Source organism: Nelumbo nucifera, chromosome 2 (assembly GCF_055504915.1).
Source record: "Nelumbo nucifera cultivar China Antique chromosome 2, China Antique-T2T, whole genome shotgun sequence".
NCBI classification, from domain to species: Eukaryota; Viridiplantae; Streptophyta; class Magnoliopsida; order Proteales; family Nelumbonaceae; genus Nelumbo; species Nelumbo nucifera.
In genome coordinates, this window is record NC_142650.1 from 105,585,012 (window position 1) to 105,603,129 (window position 18,118).

At 37.3% G+C, this 18,118-nt stretch overlaps 3 protein-coding genes across 8 annotated transcripts; 2 read left to right on the forward strand and 1 right to left on the reverse strand.

Moving 5' to 3' along the window:
* The first annotated feature begins 207 nt into the window (after positions 1–207).
* On the forward strand, positions 208–3,378 carry LOC104603509 (UBP1-associated protein 2C-like). 3 transcript variants are annotated; one of them, XM_088899340.1, is made up of 7 exons: positions 208–411; positions 543–637; positions 891–1,034; positions 1,699–1,895; positions 2,015–2,090; positions 2,583–2,993; positions 3,097–3,378. In XM_088899340.1, the coding sequence occupies exons 3-6, from the start codon at positions 987–989 to the stop codon at positions 2,817–2,819; spliced, it is 558 nt and encodes a 185-aa protein (XP_088755466.1). In that variant the 5' UTR covers positions 208–411; positions 543–637; positions 891–986; the 3' UTR covers positions 2,820–2,993; positions 3,097–3,378. The 3 variants fall into 3 exon arrangements, with proteins under 3 accessions (XP_088755466.1, XP_019054325.1, XP_019054326.1); XM_019198780.2 differs by lacking the exons at positions 208–411; positions 543–637 and adding an exon at positions 663–800; XM_019198781.2 differs by lacking the exons at positions 208–411; positions 543–637 and adding an exon at positions 663–800 and having other exon boundaries at positions 2,583–2,905.
* A 5,164-nt stretch (positions 3,379–8,542) lies between these two features.
* On the reverse strand, positions 8,543–13,473 carry LOC104603506 (transcription termination factor MTEF18, mitochondrial-like). 4 transcript variants are annotated; one of them, XR_016082806.1, is made up of 3 exons: positions 11,230–13,473; positions 10,699–11,084; positions 9,805–10,573 (listed from the first exon to the last, which is right to left on the reverse strand). XR_016082806.1 is itself a non-coding variant. In XM_088898825.1 (2 exons), the coding sequence occupies exons 1-2, from the start codon at positions 13,059–13,061 to the stop codon at positions 11,063–11,065; spliced, it is 1,854 nt and encodes a 617-aa protein (XP_088754951.1). In that variant the 5' UTR covers positions 13,062–13,473; the 3' UTR covers positions 8,543–11,062. The 4 variants fall into 4 exon arrangements, 3 of the variants coding, with proteins under 3 accessions (XP_088754951.1, XP_088754952.1, XP_019054328.1); XM_088898825.1 differs by having other exon boundaries at positions 8,543–11,084; XM_088898826.1 differs by lacking the exon at positions 10,699–11,084.
* Positions 13,474–13,684: 211 nt separating this feature from the next.
* On the forward strand, positions 13,685–15,744 carry LOC104603507 (transcription termination factor MTEF18, mitochondrial-like). The gene has a single exon (XM_010267557.2). It carries the CDS (start codon positions 13,893–13,895, stop codon positions 15,654–15,656), a length of 1,764 nt encoding a protein of 587 aa, XP_010265859.1. The 5' UTR covers positions 13,685–13,892; the 3' UTR covers positions 15,657–15,744.
* The last annotated feature ends 2,374 nt before the right edge of the window (positions 15,745–18,118 follow it).

Sequence of the window (18,118 nt, forward strand, 5' to 3'; positions counted from 1 at the left end):
TGTATATTTAAATGTTTACCATTTTAAAAAGAAAGAAGCAGGCATTTGGTGATTAATTGAGTTAGAAAGATTTTCCTTATTTGGAAAATTCAAATAAATTAGTAAAAACTCAAATATTGTACATGCCTAATTTTGTTTTACTATTAATAGATTTTAGTATTCATGTTTGGATTTATGGGACTGTAAAATTTAACATATAAAGAAAATATAGTATAACCTGATCACATTCTATGAACTTTAAAATTGTTAAATGATTTCTTGGCACCTGGAGTCCACACCATTCCCAGCCTTGCCAAACCGAATTCAAAATGTATCTGTGATTACAGACCTTCCTACTCGTGTTTGTGATTCTTGCAACATGTGGTTTTTCTTTCTTCCCTTGGTTGCTTTTCTCCTTGTATGCATTCTTGTGTAAGTGTCTTGGTTGGATCTCCCTGAAACCTTGTGTTCATGCCAAGAGAAGTGCATGTGAGTGTTGGTTATGTTTGAATGTGTGTGAATTGACTTTATGCATGTGTGTCTTTGCATGTTGGGCTATGCAGAGGGTCCCAATTTCCTTCAGTTGCAGAAGAAATAAAAAGTGGTGCCAGTGCAGATCCAGCCCACCGAAAGCTTTTTGTCCGTGGCTTGTCTTGGGGTACTACTTCAGAAACCCTGTGTGCTGTGAGTGCATTGATGATTGCCAATTGTGTGCCTGGATTGTTTGTGGAATGCTTGCCTGTAAACAAGACTTGAACACCGTTATTCCTCATTTGAAGAAGCATTGTGCTTCATTGTTCATCTCATCTTGAAAATTCAATGTGAACATTTCCTTACCATTTCTTCCCATCTTCTAACTAGAGTAGGTTATTCTGAGCTTTATTATTAACATATTATTGGTATCTGTCCAGGCATTTCAGGTGCATGGGGAAATTGAGGAAGGAGCTGTGATCATTGATAAAGCTACAGGAAAATCACGGGGGTATGGGTTCATTACATACAAACACATGGAGTCAACTCAGAGTGCTTTGAGAGAACCCAGAAAATTGATTGATGTAAGCAACAAATCAACATAATTTTGTTCATATGCAGTTGCTCTCTTTTGGAAATCTTCTTGTCTGAATTGGAATTTTCTCTATCACTTCAACATGGAATAAGAACATTTGACAGTGATACAAAAAGTTGTGACTAATGACTAATGGGATCAAATTGGTTGAAATTGTTATTTCATGTGACGACCCAATGAAGAAAAATACATTATAGTTTTCTTTGACTGTTATTTGTGAATACCTTGATAGAAAGCAAAATTGCACCAGACTCTGGGAAACTTTGTAATCTCATTTGGAGTAAATTTTCTTTTATTTTCTTCCTTTTCTTCCTCCTTTTGCTTCTAATACATGGGCAGTTATCTTACACAGTATATTTCTTTAAAAGAAAAGCAAAGCAAATTGATAGTGGCTTCTAGGGTTTTCATCTAAAGCTTAACAATATCATATTTGAAGTGATTTTCTTTGTTTCTTTAAATGTGGAAATTTCCCTACCCTCCTTTAAATGTGGAAAATTTCCCACCCATCTCATGTTATACAAGCTCCATGGTTGTTCATTATGAAAGTGAAATGTTCCATCTGGCAGTTTTGGCCTTTCTCCATTTCCCATCTCTGACATTGTCATGGTAATGACCACGTGTATCTTGAATGCATCTTTGCATGATGATTTCAGGGTCGCATGGCTGTTTGTAATCTAGCTTGTGAAGGCTTAAGCAGTGCTAATGTAACCGCTGACCAAGCCCTGAGAAAGCTCTACATTGGGGGCCTATCACCAGAAGTCACTAGTGAAATGCTGCTCAATTTTTTTGGCAGGCATGGGGAGATAGAAGAAGGTTCCGTTGCTTATGACAAGGAGACAAACAAATCACGGTACAAACCATGGAGCCTCTGATCCATGCTGTAGAAAGAAGAGCATTCTCTTTTTGATTTAGTACATATAATAGGTGTCTTTTTTCTGGTGTAAATAATCTTTCTTTATGTCATTGCAGTGGTTGTGGCTATGTTACATACAAGACAGTGGAAGCTGCAAAGAAAGCCATAGGGGATCCAAACAAGATCCTTGGGGTAAGCAAAGCAAAATGACTCTGAAATATTGCTAAAGTCTCTTGCATAACAACAGGTCTATCTTTATGTTCTTAATTTTTGGTAACTTGTTTGTTGTCCTTGTATAACATCACCTAGTAGTCATGCCTTATGTTATGGTGCTTCATTTATCACATATGTTTTTATAGGTTACAATGTGCATTCATTATTTTGTTTTCTACTCGGAATCAATGTTCTTCATTAGACTTTTGGTTGATAATCGTGTTATTATTTGGAAGGCCCACTATTCATCAACGTAGTCCTTAAATTCTTCTTGTAACTAGTCCTTTTTTACTTGCTCCCAACTTGTAGGCATATTGTGGAATTGTTTTAGAAAGAAAGGGTAGAGTTGATGTTATGGTACTCGTTTGCAAAGTTTTGGTGTTTGCTGTTGCCTGATTTGATAACTCTGGCTATTTTTAACATTGCAGAAACTTTGTGTTTTTAAAGCTTTTCCATGTTCTACTGTCACAGGGGAAGAACCTTACTGTTAAGCTGGCTGACACCCAAAAGGGCAAAGTGTTGCAGGCACAGCTACCGGCAGCAATGCTTCCAATAGCCATACCCATGCCAACCAACTGGCTTTGCACAGCCGGGGAATGCACATATTGTCAATACAGCTCCTGTTGGCTTTTCTGGTTACCCTCAAGCTGTACAAACATACCCAAACACTGCTTACCCAAGTCCTGCTGCTGCTGCAGTTGCTTCTAATCCACCACAAACTCAGATTCCTTATCCACAGGTAGCTGTAAAGAAAGACCCTGTTGGACTCTCTACTGCGCCACCTGCTGGAGTAGGTGGGTATCCATATTATATTGCCAAACAATAATATGAACCACAGTCAAAACATTGTAATATGGAAACATACATGCAAGCCTTTCCCAGGTTAAGTAATATCTTAAACGATAATTCATGCTTTATTAGTTTTCATTTTTCTTATTTGTTTATTTACTTATCATATTTTTTTATTTATCCTTTGTTTATGCAGTGTTCCATGGCTGATAATTTATTCAACTGGGTGAAGGTAATGCCGGGGCCGTTCAGAAAAATTACATGAAGGGAACTCCTACTTGTTGAAGTGATAATATTCTCGGGAGAGTTTTGGTAGGCTAGGAAACAAAAATTTTGATTTTTTGAGAGTTTGATGAGTAGAGATCTGGAACTTGCTTCTAGATCTCTTGCCACTTGAGCGTCGTATACAAATTCATTCTTACTATTAGCCTCTCAGGCATTAATCTGGGCCTATGCCTCTCAACATCAATCTGTTATATGTCAATTCAATAAGGAATCTATTAGAAATGTTTAGCTGAAAATTGTCAATTTTTATCATTAAATGGCATACATTCAGGGGAGAATGACTGATCAGTCCAGGTCAGAATTTTTTAGCCCCACCGTACAGTGGCGATGAATCCTGATCATGATTTATGGGTAGGATGCCGTTTATAGGGGGGCTACTAGTAGACTATGGGGAGCTGTCATTCGGAATTCTGCATTGGGTTGTAGTGTATTTGACCCAACATTCAGTTTATATAAAGTTTGGAAAAGTACGGATAGGCCTAATGCAGATTTCTGAATTCCAATGTAAATCTATAAATATTCAAAATGTCAAAAACTCGCACTTTATACACCTGAGACGCCAAATGTACTTTGGGCCTAAAAATTCTGACCCTGGGCTGAACTCTCATTCTCCTTAATTTCTGTTGTAGAAATGCATGAAAGGTGAAGGCTCTGGCGCTCTGCAACGGGCAATCAGATCCATACCCAGTTATTAGTGGCTAGAGAAACGGACGTGACTGATGGATTTAACTGGATCCACAAGGATCTCTCTTTCCTGGCCAATTGCCACACCTCTCTTGGTAGATATGTACTGCAAATGCGGGAAATGGAATCTATTCATTGGATGTTTAACATAAGTGTCCGACTATGATATGGAAAACCATATCATATCTAAAGCCTCTATTACAACAGTTACCAAATTTATTTAAGTAATCGATAATTATTTTTGTATATATTAATTAAAATTTAAAACACTCTTTAACCTATCTGTCAACTGAATTCCCGTTACCCATTCTTATCTCCTTCGAATTCCCTCTTCTAGTCGAACTTCTCCCTTTTGAAATCATAAATCCACAATTGGGTTATGGATTTGACCTAAGTAAAGGATTTGGATTTGGTGAATACATACCCCAGGATTTATGCGAGTCAAAATAATATTCATCTCCTGTAACCTTATAAATGGACGAGCAATTGGTTGATGGTTGTCAAACAAAGCTAGAACAATCTCAGGTTGAACTTTAATCACCTTTCCATTGTCAACAACCTAATCATCTTATGCATATTGTTTCAAAATAATCCTATCATCCTTATAGCATTTAACCTCTGCTCAATGTGTTGGGGATCCACCTCTGTATTTATTTTCCGTTGCAAGGCACCAATTCAATCCTTAAATGATCGCATTGTGTTTACAATTACCATGCCAAGACATCTAAGATTTAGCATGACAAGACAAGAACTGTAAAGCCTTGGTGCAACATTAAAACCCCAAAAACATAAATATCGTTCATCATTCTTCCTAGATAACATGGCTACCAAATGGAGTTCCTCCTCTCCTAGTGGCATAACTGCAATCTGTAAACCAAAAATCAACAAACACAAGGCATAGTAAGTGAAAAAAATGCTCTGAGAAGTTGAAAATAAGCACATACAGGGAAATAGTTATTGATTTGTATTTTCGGAGGAACTTATGAATGCTAACAAAGAAGCTAAAACACTTGATCAGTCGGTAAAAAGTAATTGAGTTGTATTTTCTTCTGGGTTGGACATATTTTTGAATTTGCCAACTAGAGAGATTTTGATATTTTGTTTTGTTACGATTTGTTATGTTGGAGTCGGAACTCTACCAAGAAAGACCATTATTACCAGTACGATGATATATTATACGCATTAGCATTTATAGTAATGTGAACAAAAACTGATCTTACCCTCATGAACTCACTCCCCACAAAAGAAATACAGATTAATGAATCAAAAACTAAATCTCCAGTGCTACAATTCATTTACTTCACCACCTCGGTAGTTGCCCACGGATATGTGCATCGTGGAACTCTTCTTCGATGGTAGAATCCTACAACAATCCCTCCTCGGTGACTACACAGGAAAAAAGAAATCTGATTAATAACCAAAATGCAAAAAAATACACCTCTCATCTCCTATAGACTACAGTCTATAGATGTGGTTGCAGGTGGTTAACAGAATAATAAGTACTTGAAGAGCTTAATTAATTAATTATTACCTTCTACCAGCAAAGGTTGTCTGGTCTCTTGAAGACGACAATGGACTTGATTGCAGCTGGGGAAGTCATTTTCCATCGGCAATAAAGGTTGTCTCTCTCTGCAGCGGGACTCGATTGTTTCTTGGCAATAAGGTTGGCATAACGCAGGGCATGGAGGTTGGAATTTGGAGATAAAGAGAGAAGGGGGAGGGTGACGTTTAACGGTGAAGACGTTAACGTCTTTCTTTATCTTCAAATGATTTTTTTTTTTTTTTATTTGAAATGTGATTTAAATAGTTGTTTTTGAAACTGGTTACCTGGGATAACCCGTATTCACCGAAACAAAAAGTCGAATGTTGATTGGTCCATCTCATCCGATATGATATGGAAAAGATCAAAGCTTTTCCGGTACCATGTCTTTTGGTATCATTGATTTTCCGTATGATAATATGCCCATGTTCCGTGTGGGACTGATTACATTTTATTTTTGTTAAGTGGAGTGATTACGTTCAGTTCCCTAATAAAAAGGAAACTGAACTAGTCGTGGTGAGTTGTCTTGAAAAAAGAATGCTTGTGATGAAGTTAAATGGTCTCATCTTTGAGTTTTTTTTTTTTCTAAAATTCAAAATATCACAAATTTCTGAAGGGTTGGGAAGCAATATGAGGAGAGAAACAGATGTGGACAAGTGCATTTTAAGTATATAGAATAGAAATTTTCTCCATCCATATGGGTACCTGGCTAGGATGGAGACTGCTTTGGTGGGGATGGGGAGTGAAGTCCCCGCCCCGCCCTGATCCCAATTACTATATATTAAATATTATTTATATTTTAATTTTTTTATTTTAAGTAAATCTTTTCCCAGAGTTAATTAAAAAATTGGGGATTTGGGTTGCTGATGACCCATCTTCGTCAAGATTGGGGATGGAGAGTATGAGCCCCACCCTGTTGTCATTCCTACATTAGAGTAGAGGTATGAGGTATCCTTGAAAGATATAATTGGTTTGGGTCTTAATTGGTTTTGAAGAACCAAAACCAATTATGATTGCGACATGATATCAAAATCCTACAAAATGCATTTGAGGATTATATGAAAGAATATCAGTGTCCTTGAATGTTATGATATAGGGCTATGGCTTGATGCACAATCCAACTATTTGAGAGAATGCAGGAAGCAGACCTTGTACCATTCCAAGTCATTTATAAACCTTCTGTTCCGCTTGTAGTAGTGGAGGTTTAGTTAGAGAAGTTTGGAGATTTTCATGTCTATACATAGGGGTGTTCAAATTTGGTTGATAAACCAAAAATCAAATCGAACCAAACCGAATAAGTTAATTCGGTTTGGTTCAGTTTTTATTTTTTAAAAAATCAGTTTTCGGTTTCAATTCGTTTTGACTGAAATTTTCAACCGAACCGAACCAAAAAACAAATTAATGCTGTTATTTAGTTAAATATATTAAATGTTAATGTTTTATTTAATACTTTATGCTAATTAATTATTATATTTTTCAATGAACAATTAATAATAGTTAATTAAAACCTAGACTCATTATTAATTGTTCATTAATCATTAATTACTTTTGAAAATGGCCAATTGGCCAATTCACCATTGGCATAGGGTTTTGGGCCTATTTTACCTTTTAATTAATAATACCTAATTAATTAAAACCATTGGGCTTTGGGATCATTCTAACTTTAATTAATAATAGTTAATAATTAATTAATTAATTAAAACCATTGAATTTTGGGGCCATTTTAACTTTTCATTAATAGCACTTATTAAATACTTGTCATTTATGTGAAACCAGGGTCCAACCGTACCAAACCAAATCGAATTTGGTTAGGGTTGATTCGATTAGAGGAAATGGTAAAACTGATTAGTTTAGGTTCTCAGTTTGAATCGAACCGAACCAACCAATTGTAAACCCCTATCTATACAAGAGACTTATGGGGGCTGAGCCCAGCAAAGAGCACTGTGCTTAGTGAAGGACATTCAAGTGCATGTCATGGATTCTGTTGTTGGGCCTTCTTGATGTAGAATCCATGGAAGAAACAATTTGACTAAAAAAATGGAGATTCTTAGGATGGCTGCTTAGGCTATGTTCTGTTAGCCATTCCACATTGATCACATTATGAAGGCAAACCAGGTTATTGGCTGGCTTAGCTTATTGATTCCACACTCTTCTCCAGTGGACTCGACTTCCGAGTAGGGGGAGTAGAGTCATGGTTGAGTCACACAGTGATAGTTCAGCAAGTGGTTGACTTCCATGACTGTTCTTGCCTGTGTTGGGAGCCAACTGACTAATTTCTCCAGGTCAATTTTCTTTGACCCAGACTGTTTGATAATGGTTGAATTGACTAAAATAAATGATTTATTGCATTGCCTGTCACAAGTAAGTTGCAAGGTTATAAATGGCTGAATGACATATTTTAGGACATAGAAGTTGTTTGTCGGGATTGTCTATGTTGTGTAGAGTTGTTGACTTGTTGCCTGTCAAAGAAAAATGCAAGCAGAAGTCCATCATTTTCCGGTGTATATTTGGTGAAACTGAGTTAGGGGTTGGAATCATTTATAAACCACAGTAGTAAGATGAAAACGAAAGCATGGGGGCTGGGTATGGGTTCACTACATACAAACACATGGAGTCAAAGTTGTGGCTAAGGGAAAATGAGAGCAAACCGGTTGCACTTGTTATTTCTTGGAAGAAAATATTTTCTAGCTTTCTTTGAATATTCATTAGTAAGTGCATGAAGATCATTATACAATTATACTTCATGGACAATTTGTCCAGGAAGCAAAATTGTCTAGCTTTTGGTGTCATTGTCCTTTTCCCCCTTCTTTTTTTTTTATAGAACCTTTCTTCTAATTCATAGGCAAAATTTTAGCAGATTCTGGAATTTCAATCTAAAACTTTTAGGGTCCATTTGTTTCATAATAAGAACTGGAATTAAAATCCTTTGATTCAGACAGGAATCAGAATTAGAATCAGTTGGAATGGGATTTCATACCCAAGGGAGGGGAGGGAATGGCCATTCCACCAAAAATAGGAATCGGACTCCAATTTCGTCCAACCAAAAACCCCTATTCCTGTGAACCAAATAGCCTCTTAGTATCATATTTGGAGTGATTTTCATTGTATGTTTTATTCCTTGTTCTTCCTCTACTTTTCTGACCTTCAAATATTTTTCTTTCACTTTTCTGTACATTCACCTATTCAGACCATATTAGCTGTTAGCCCTTTTGTGGATGGATGGGATTAATGAATTTGATCAATCAACTTATTATAGACTGTTTAAAGATTATTCATTTTTGGCTGACAAAAAAAAGATTATTCATTTTTACTTGTAAGGATGAAAAGAAATGCAGAGGGTAGGTTCACATCCAAACACATTTGTTTGCACATAAAACAAGTTGATTTCCTTGAAAAACACTACTCAATAGAAAAATCAATCATCATCACCACCATCAACATTGTCATCATCCAAACCTTATCCCAACTATATGGGATTAACCAAATGAATACTGTTTTGCCTGTCCATTCTGCTTAATGCCATATCCATCATTAAATTATTGGCACTTAAATCATTTCTTACTACTTCTATCCATGTCCTTTTTGGTCTATCCTTGGCCGTTTAGGCCCTTCAATTCAATAGGAAAATAAATCATCTTCTTAATTTTTTTCTAGTGTTTGACATGAAAATTAAGCCAAGTGTTCGATAAATATATTGGCATTGCTAAATTTAAAACAAGAGGACCAACATTCCAGTTAGAGAATGACTTACAAAAATTACAAGGTAAGACATTATGTTACAACTACTACTCACCTTCTGGAAATCATTTGTCTTCAACAGCCACGATCTGTACAAGGTATACAAAATTCCAGTTAGAGAATGAGTTACAAAAATTACAAGGTAAGACATTTTCTTACAACTACTACTCACCTGGAAATCATTTGTCTTCGATAGCCACGATCTGTACAAGGTATACACAAGCCCATAACAATTTAGAACCCTGTTATCTCAACCCATACACTATCAATGGAGGCTTCAATTGTTCAATTAAAATCATTACGAAAGATACCTTTTAGATAATCAGAATCTCTTGCTACTGTCAACTTGAATATAATGGTTGTTTGAGTTCAGCTTGATCTTGCACTCGAAGACCAAAGCCTAATCTAATGGTCTAAGAGTGGCACGAAGTGCTCATAAAAGAGTTTGAGGTGAGGCTAGAGCCAAGCCTGAAGTATGAAAAAGTGCATTGGCATGACCTGATGAATTTACACCAATCACCAAAAGGAGCAAAATGCACAGTTCCACAGTTATGCCAGACCGTCATTCTTTGTTTCTTTGTTTCTTCAGCGATCATTGTCCTCAAGTATAGGAAATAAGGAATATTTTTTTTGGTGAAAAAATAAGGAATATATATATTGATCAATAACATCAATTTTATTATTCTGAGAAGAAAGTGGTAAGTACAGACTGTTAAAACAGTTTAAGTTCATGAGAGATAAAAGACTCTTATCTCTCCCCACAAAACCCCCAAATCCCTTACAATTGTGCCCAAAACAATGAATCTCTCATCACCCCTTGCTTAGCTAATGAATCAGCTATGGCATTTGCACTCCACTTGACCCACCCTGTCCTTACTTCCATGTCTCTAGTTAACCATCTGAATTTCTTCCTTTCATTATTGTACATCCACATTTTCACTCTCTCAGCCTGTAGCCAGTTGATCACCAATTTTGAGTCTCCCTCCACACTTAGTTTGTTGATGTGCAGAGTTTTCACCCTTTGTATGCCTTCCATTACAGCCATGACTTCTGCCCTCAACGAGACTCCTTCCCCTGCCAGCCCAGAATATAGTGCAATAATTTTGCCCCTTTCATCTCTAAATACACCTCCAATGCCAGAGGGACCTGGATTCCCTATGCTACTACCATCGAAATTTAATTTAATAAAGCCCCTGTCCGGTGGGCTCCAATGATGAATTGTGACAGCCTTAACAGTGGAAGAATCTGCCACTGCCCTCCAGTTCCTCAATATATATTATTCTTCAAGTATTCAAAGCACCAAAACAAAACTTTGTTAGATTACCTACTTTAGCTTGGAAATTAAACACATTTTTCTGGTTAAACCAGAACTTCATCCTCATGATGATAAACTTTGGTGTAAAGATCTCAGCAAGTAATTTTTCATCTGCAAAGCAAAGCACCTTGTCAGACAGAGAAGTCACTAAGACCAACAAATCAAAATGCTATGGACCTAATCCATTTATGCATGCCTTGCTGCAGTGATCTAACAACTAATGGAAGCCTGCAAACCTATCTCATTATGATGCATCGCCTGCCCTAACAATCTTCCTGCAAACCCATCCTCCAAAGCCTAACATGAAGTGATGAATACCTGGCATGCTACATTCTTCGCAAATACATTGATGTACATAGGTTGCAGGTTGACATACTGTTTCAAGGTAAGTAACTGATATGGATTGTCAATAGAGCATCTCAGAGTTCCAATATTGCAATTATCAACCTATCATGAAGTGATGAATGTCTGGCATGCTACATTCTTCGCAAATATGTTGATGTACATAGGTTGCAGGTTGACATACTGTTTCAAGGTAAGCAACTGATATGGATTGTCAATAGAACATCTCAAAGTTCCAATATTGCAATTACCAACCTATCATGAATCTAGTGTTATTTGACTGCAAGCAACAGAAAAAAATAATAAGATGGCAATTCATATCCACAACATTTTCAAGAATATCAAAATTAAGAATATAGGCTCATATAATCAGTTCATTAACAGTGGACATCTAATTTTAGATTGAAGATATAGATTTCTGTAACCTTTCCCATTCAGCTGAACCTTCTGGGTGGAGATTTACAAAATATCTTACAAATCGTGCATCTGAGCATGCAAGTATTGTACTCAAGGCCACTCTGCGCTTTGCTGCACCTTTCCTTCTAAGCCATAAATACATAGAAAACCTAAGATTTATCCTTTCTATATCATAACATAAATAAGATGGAAATGCCACTACAGATTTGAGAGGGTAGCCAAGATGATTTACTAGATAATCGATCTTCTTCTCAATTACATCCTTAGTTTGGTTTAGCACTGCTGGAGCTACTTTGACCATGTTAGAGACAACATGGTAGTCCAATCCGGCATTTAACAAGCAATCAAACCTCTCCTGCAGCTGATCCCCTTTACCACGGAACTTTTTCAGAGCCTTCATCATCTCATCTGAGTTCTCGACGTACCCCAATCTCAACAAGAATGATGTCTTCTCAAGCAGGATCTTTCTATCCTCAGCTGCTAATTTATGCAGTCTGCCCATGGAAGCTGCATGCTCATTGCTGCTTAGTTTTGATTTTGAAGCCAAACTACTCAACTTACGTGGATCATCCTTTATAATCTCACACAGCCTATCTTTACTCATGTCTAATTTCTTCAAAATGGTACTCGGTTTCTTGAGAGAACATGAACCCAGAAGTAGGGTCTGCATGGATACAATTTTTGCAATATCTTGAGTTTCCATCCCAATCTCTGCCATGAAATGCACAGCTCCCCACAGATTTTTAGCAAAATTTCCACCAAGAATTTGTGGATATTGTAGAAATAAAACAAGAACCTCACTCATCTTGAGACCTAGTTTGAGTAACAAAGCAACCAGCATATAAATCTTTTTCCCTGAATCTTCGAGCAAGAACCCAGGATGCATTTTGAACAATCTTCCCATGTCCTTTTCACAACAACCCATTTCTTCAAGAAAACATATCATGTTAAGCATTCTCTTCCAATTATATATGCTGTTGTCCAACAAGTAGCTTCTGATCCAATCTTGTTCAATGCCTAAATGCTTCAACTTTTCAAGAATTTGAGCAAATTCCTTATTGACATTACCGATCAAAAGTGATGGGCAACAGATGACCAACTTGATGACAGTTGCCTTACTAAGACCAAGTTCTTCATAAGCTTGGAGTTTTGAAGCCAAAATCCCATAGTCATATGCAAAAATTTCCCTTGCCTCCTTGTAAATCTTACCAATCTTAGTACGAGGAATACCATAATTACACAGAACATGATAATTCTCCAGCATGATATCATCATCACTAAGAAAAATCAGGTTACGCGGAAGAAGGGAGGGAAGCTCAGATGGCGATAAACCCAAGCTCTCAAAGAATGGTTCAAATTCATTAATGGGATTATAGCGAAGGAACCTGGATAGTGACCGAGAGACCTCCTGCTCACTCTCAACCTTGGAGAGCAGATTCTGAAGGAATGCCGGTGAATTCTTGCTAATGTGCTCTGCATCAGTGAAGTGCAAGTTTCTAGTACAGTGTAGATAATCAAATAGCGCATCCTGAGCTTCAGTTCGTGCAACTCGAGAAATACGGTTTACAATTGTTGAACAGGACGGATCAGGAAAAGAGATTTTTCCAGCATTGACAGGCCTACTATTGCAGAAAAATCGAATTTTCTGCAAGTTCACCAAGTTTAGAGAATCAACAGAAGAAACCCAGGGGCAGTGAGTAGGTCTACTACCGCAAAGAAATCGAACTCTCCCAAAGTTCAATGAATTCTCAGAAACAACAGGAGAAACCCATGAGCAATGAAATTGCAAATTCATCCTGGAGATACAAGTAATACTTCTAAGGATTTGACGAACTATCATGACAAGTTGGAGAGAATCAATTAAAATCTATTTGGGTTGGTGGGTTTCTTTATTTTTGCACGAAGGAGGTAAATTGAGGACATCAAAAGTATATCTGACAGAGTGACAATCTATTTTTTGTTGGTTTTCTAACTCTGGAGTTTCTGATCTCTCACATCTCTACATAATAAAACGGATTTAAAACAAGTAACGAAGACTTAGCAGTAACTTGCCTCAGCAGGGAACATGCTTAGATGCATAAATAGCTTCATTCCAACCCAAAATTATCAGAAAAATTGGGCAAAGCTTCAAACTGGGTAGGTTCTCTTACCTTTGATTTCTGGGTTTTTTATACTTTCGCTTCTTGCGACGGAAAGATTAACTTGATCGAGCACATTGTGTATCCGGCATTACGTTCTTCAGAGAGAAAGCCCCCACAGGAGCTTGGCTTTTAAAACCCTAGAGGGTTTTATTTGTCAGAGTATCTAATAAGTATCGCTGATTTCCTTGGCTAAGGCCGCGTGTCTCTGTTATGCGAATCAACGGTTCCTGTGGTGATTTATTGAAGACCAGAATTTGCCAAATGACCGAAATAACCCCTGCAGAGCAAACCTTCGATCGTTTAATCTAAAACCCTTACCAAGCTCCTCGAATGGCTGCCAGTGAAGTAGCAGCAGCAGTAGCAGAGTAGCGGAGGAGATGGAACGATCGTTGCTCGTGCTATTCTGATTGGAAGTAAGGGCATCGAATGCGTTCCTTGAAGGTAAGAAAATCGACCCAAGAAGATCGTATCTGCTACCAGTTATAGAGTTGATTTCGCCTCTTCTCTGTGAAAATATAATCAAAATCCCCATGACCCACCTATGGAAACTCAAAATACCATCTCTTCTCAAATGCGTTTCTTTGAACGTCTTAGCAAACCAGGGCAGATTATGGAATACCCCATTAGTTTACAGTAGTATACACGATGTAGAAACCCCAATTTTTTGCATTAGTAGAGCTGCTCATGCTGATAGTTCTCAGATTTGGGATCAGAACTCAACGCCCAACACTGAAACTGTAGCACGAGTGTCTCGTAATGCACGAGCTGAAGCCCAAGCTGCTCTGTTGGATTACCTCCATTGCACCCGATGCTTGCAGTTCACTGATGCAGAGCACATGAGCAAGAACTCCCCGATTTTTCTCGAGAAGCTTTTAAAGAAGGTCGAGAATGAGCAAGAGGTTGGGCGGTCGCTTACCAGGTTCTTTCGCTACCACCCGATTAATGAATTTGAACCCTTCTTTGAGAGCATAGGCCTTCAACATTCTGAGTTCTCAAAACTACTTCCTCGGGATATGATGTTCCTGAGTGATGATGATCTGTTGCTGGAGAATTATCATATCTTGTGTAACTATGGCATTCCTCGCGATAAGATAGGAAGGATTTACAAGGAAGCTTTGGAGGTTTTCCGGTATGACGATGGAGTTCTACGTTCCAAACTCCGGGCTTATGAAGAACTGGGTATAAATCGATATAGTCTTAGTAGGTTTGTGGCTACGAGTCCTTCTCTTTTGGTGGGCGGTGTTCGTGCTGCATTTGTTAAGGTTTTAGAGGAATTGAAGGGTCTAGGGATGGAAAGTGATCGGATTCTTAGCTCTTTGTGTCAAAAGAATTCTTATAACTGGAGCCGAATACATGATATTCTCTGCTTCTTTAGTAAGATGAGCTGCAATAAGGAACAGTTGGGGGAATTAGTCAGAAGTAATCCAGGGCTTCTATTTGAAGGTTCTGGGGACAAGACATTTTCTCTGATTGGGTTGCTATTGAAACTGGGATCCCCAACAGATGAGATATTGTCCATGTTTCTGCAGTTCCCACAAGTCCAAGTTGGGACCTTTGTGAAGAACTTTAGGCAGGGTTTACTATTTCTGATTGAGATTGAAATGGAGGCTGAAGAGATTTTGAGGATTGCACGTGGCCACGCCCTAATGTTGGGTTCATGTTCATTGAAGAGACCAAACAGTGTGCTTAGTTGCTTGAACATTGGAAAGAAGCGATTGTGTAGAATTATACAGGAGAGCCCTCAAGTATTGAAGAAATGGATGCTGGGCTCAAAGCTTGATGCATTGCCCAATTCAGGAGAGGAAAGGAGGTCCCTGGAACAGAAGACTGAGTTCTTGCTAAAACTAGGCTTCACCAAGAACTCAGAGGAAATGAAAAGAGCACTCAAGGTGTTCCGTGGCAAAGGAGGAGAACTTCAGGAAAGATTTGAGTGTTTTGTGACAGCTGGTCTGGATAGGAATGACGTTGTAAAGATGATCAAGATCTCTCCTCAGATTCTCAACCAATCAAGAGATGTAATCAAGATGAAGATTGATTTTCTTGTGAACAACTTGGGTTATCCAATATCATCTCTAGTGACATTCCCATCATATATTGCATATACAATTGAGAGAGTCAAGCTTAGGTTTTTGATGTACAATTGGCTCAAGGATCAAGGCATAGTAGAACAGAATTTGGCATTGAGCACCATTGTTGCATGCTCCGACAAGATATTTATAAAGCAGTATGTAAAACACCATCCCAAAGGCCCTGAAGTTTGGGAGAAAATGAAGAAAGGATTATCTTTTATGTAGTTTGGACTTGTATTGGTTTTACAGTGCTAATTATGCCCTGGTTGGTGCTGACACTCCTGTTACTGTAAATAGACAACCGAGTTCCACCACATTCATCATACAGTAAGAATTGATAAACCATGCAAAGTAAATTGAAGCCAATTTTTTCTTCATTTATTTGCACAGATTAGCAAATATCTGGAACCAAGCTGAGTCAAGATAACTGTATTAATTTCTTTCTTTCACCACTCTACACTGACTGTTATAAAATGACCCCTTTTTTATCCCATTAGGTTGTATTGATGTCATTTTCGGGTTAGGCATATTCAATCCATTGCTGTGGTACGTTGCCCAAGAAATGCTGTCTTCAACTATACCCACATTGTAACGAATTATACACTGTGCCTCAACTGAGATTTCCTCTTATATTAAGTGATTCAAGTCTCCGTTCTTCAAGTAACTGCTTGGAAGTTGTGGCATTAAAAAAATATCTATTTCTTTTCTTTTTTATCTTTAACCATATTTTATCAAGAAACTGTGACATCAGAGGAATAACATGATGATGTTAAAGCATGAGGACAGAGAATGAGAGAACACAGTAGCCTTTTTGAGAAAAACAGAATTCATTGATAAAATGAGGGGTACATGATGTGATGTACATAGGAGAGCACAGTAGCATGCATTATGTGTCTTATTCTTACAATCACAAGCTTGTGCATGGTTCCAGTTGACATTATCCATGTCATATTATGCCACCAATATATGAACTTTTCCTATAGCTATTGCAAGTTATGCCATTGTGCACATCAGAATCAACATTTATGATCTGCTTAACCAGAAAGAACTTATTTGAGAACAGGAATCTGTAATCTTGGCATTCAAACCAGATATTTTCTTTCTCAATCATGCCACAAAAAACAATGGATTCAGAAATTTCATGGGTTTATCCTGATTGAGATCTGAGTCATGACACATATGGTTATTGACTAGTTTTTCGTTGCCATTATAGGCCCTGTTCCATGCCTGCAACTGGGCCAGACGGCCTAAAGAAAGGTCATTGTTGTTTTGGCTTTTAGGCAATGTTTCAAAAGTGAGAAGCACAGGAAAAGCACAAGGAATTCCTCAAGCCTGGGGCATATGTAGGGGTGCAAGTCAGGTACCCAATTTGATGATTTACACTGCATCGGGCCTTGGTTTTCAGGCTGAACCCATTCAAATTTTAACAAATTCCTAACCCAAGCTTGCCCGGTTACAACTCTAGGCATATGGTGCAAGGTGTGGAAAGATATGAAACAACAAACAAAGCTTAATATTGGTAAATTACCTATTAAAACCTCAAACGACAAATTCAAGGTAAATCCAAGCATCAAAACATAAAAACATGCCAAGTAACCTATTAGCCTATGGTTATTAAAATCTGAAATCTTCATTTTCCAAAAAAAAATCTGAAATCTTTTTTTTTGTCGTAATGCAAATCTGAAATTTATAACTAACCAACAAACAAATACACAAAAGTTAACCATAAATCAAGTAATTAACCATTACTTATATTTGTAACAAAGAGAAGGAGAGAGAGAGAGTAAAAAGCTGTGGGAAGAAAAAAAAAAATGAAGCAATCAAAGTATCAAAACATTCATCTTACTTTTCGTAAATAGAAATAATTGCAAATTATTAGCAGAAAATAATTATGGTCGCATTGCTGCAAGGAGGAGGAAGAAGGGGAATAGAGCAGGGGATTGCAATGCCCCAACCTAGAAATGAGAAGAGAACAAAGAGAGAGAAGTAACTAGTTTTCCAAAATGCCAAACATCTTTTTCTTATAATATAACAAAGCATATTCATTTATTATATTTATTTTTATTTAGTATGATGAATATATAATATTAGAGACGCACTCAACTTTTCTGCATATTTTCTGAAATTGCCTATATTTTTCTATAATTTTATATATTTTTATGTTTTATTACTTAATTTATGAATCACGTGTTCATCTGTTTGATCTGGATGGTTGAACCACGCCCCTGCCACCTCAGTGGAAAAATGATTCCATTTTCCTGTTGTTTTTTGAAATGTAAGGCATTCTTAATAACTGATCCACATTTACAAAACTTGTAACCTAATAAGAAGATACAACACAAGCAGATCCGAGTAATCTTGACTGTATCACCCACTCTCTTTTGAATAACCCAATGAAATGATGCTATGGTTAGTGACTTAGTGGATTCACCTAATATTAATCGCAACATATCAGTGTATATTGAACATTAGAACCTTTCCTAATATGTTTATCATTGAATCCTTTAACTGAAAAAATATCGGCCTTTTGAATCATGCTTACATAATTTTTGCACATCCAAAATGTCAATACTTTGAACAATGCTCTGCTCTGCACCAAGTATCACATCAAAACAAAATGTGAGAAAGAGATTCCTTGTTCTTAAAGGCCGTGTTTGGTTTGAAGGAAAATGTAAGGAAAGAAAAGA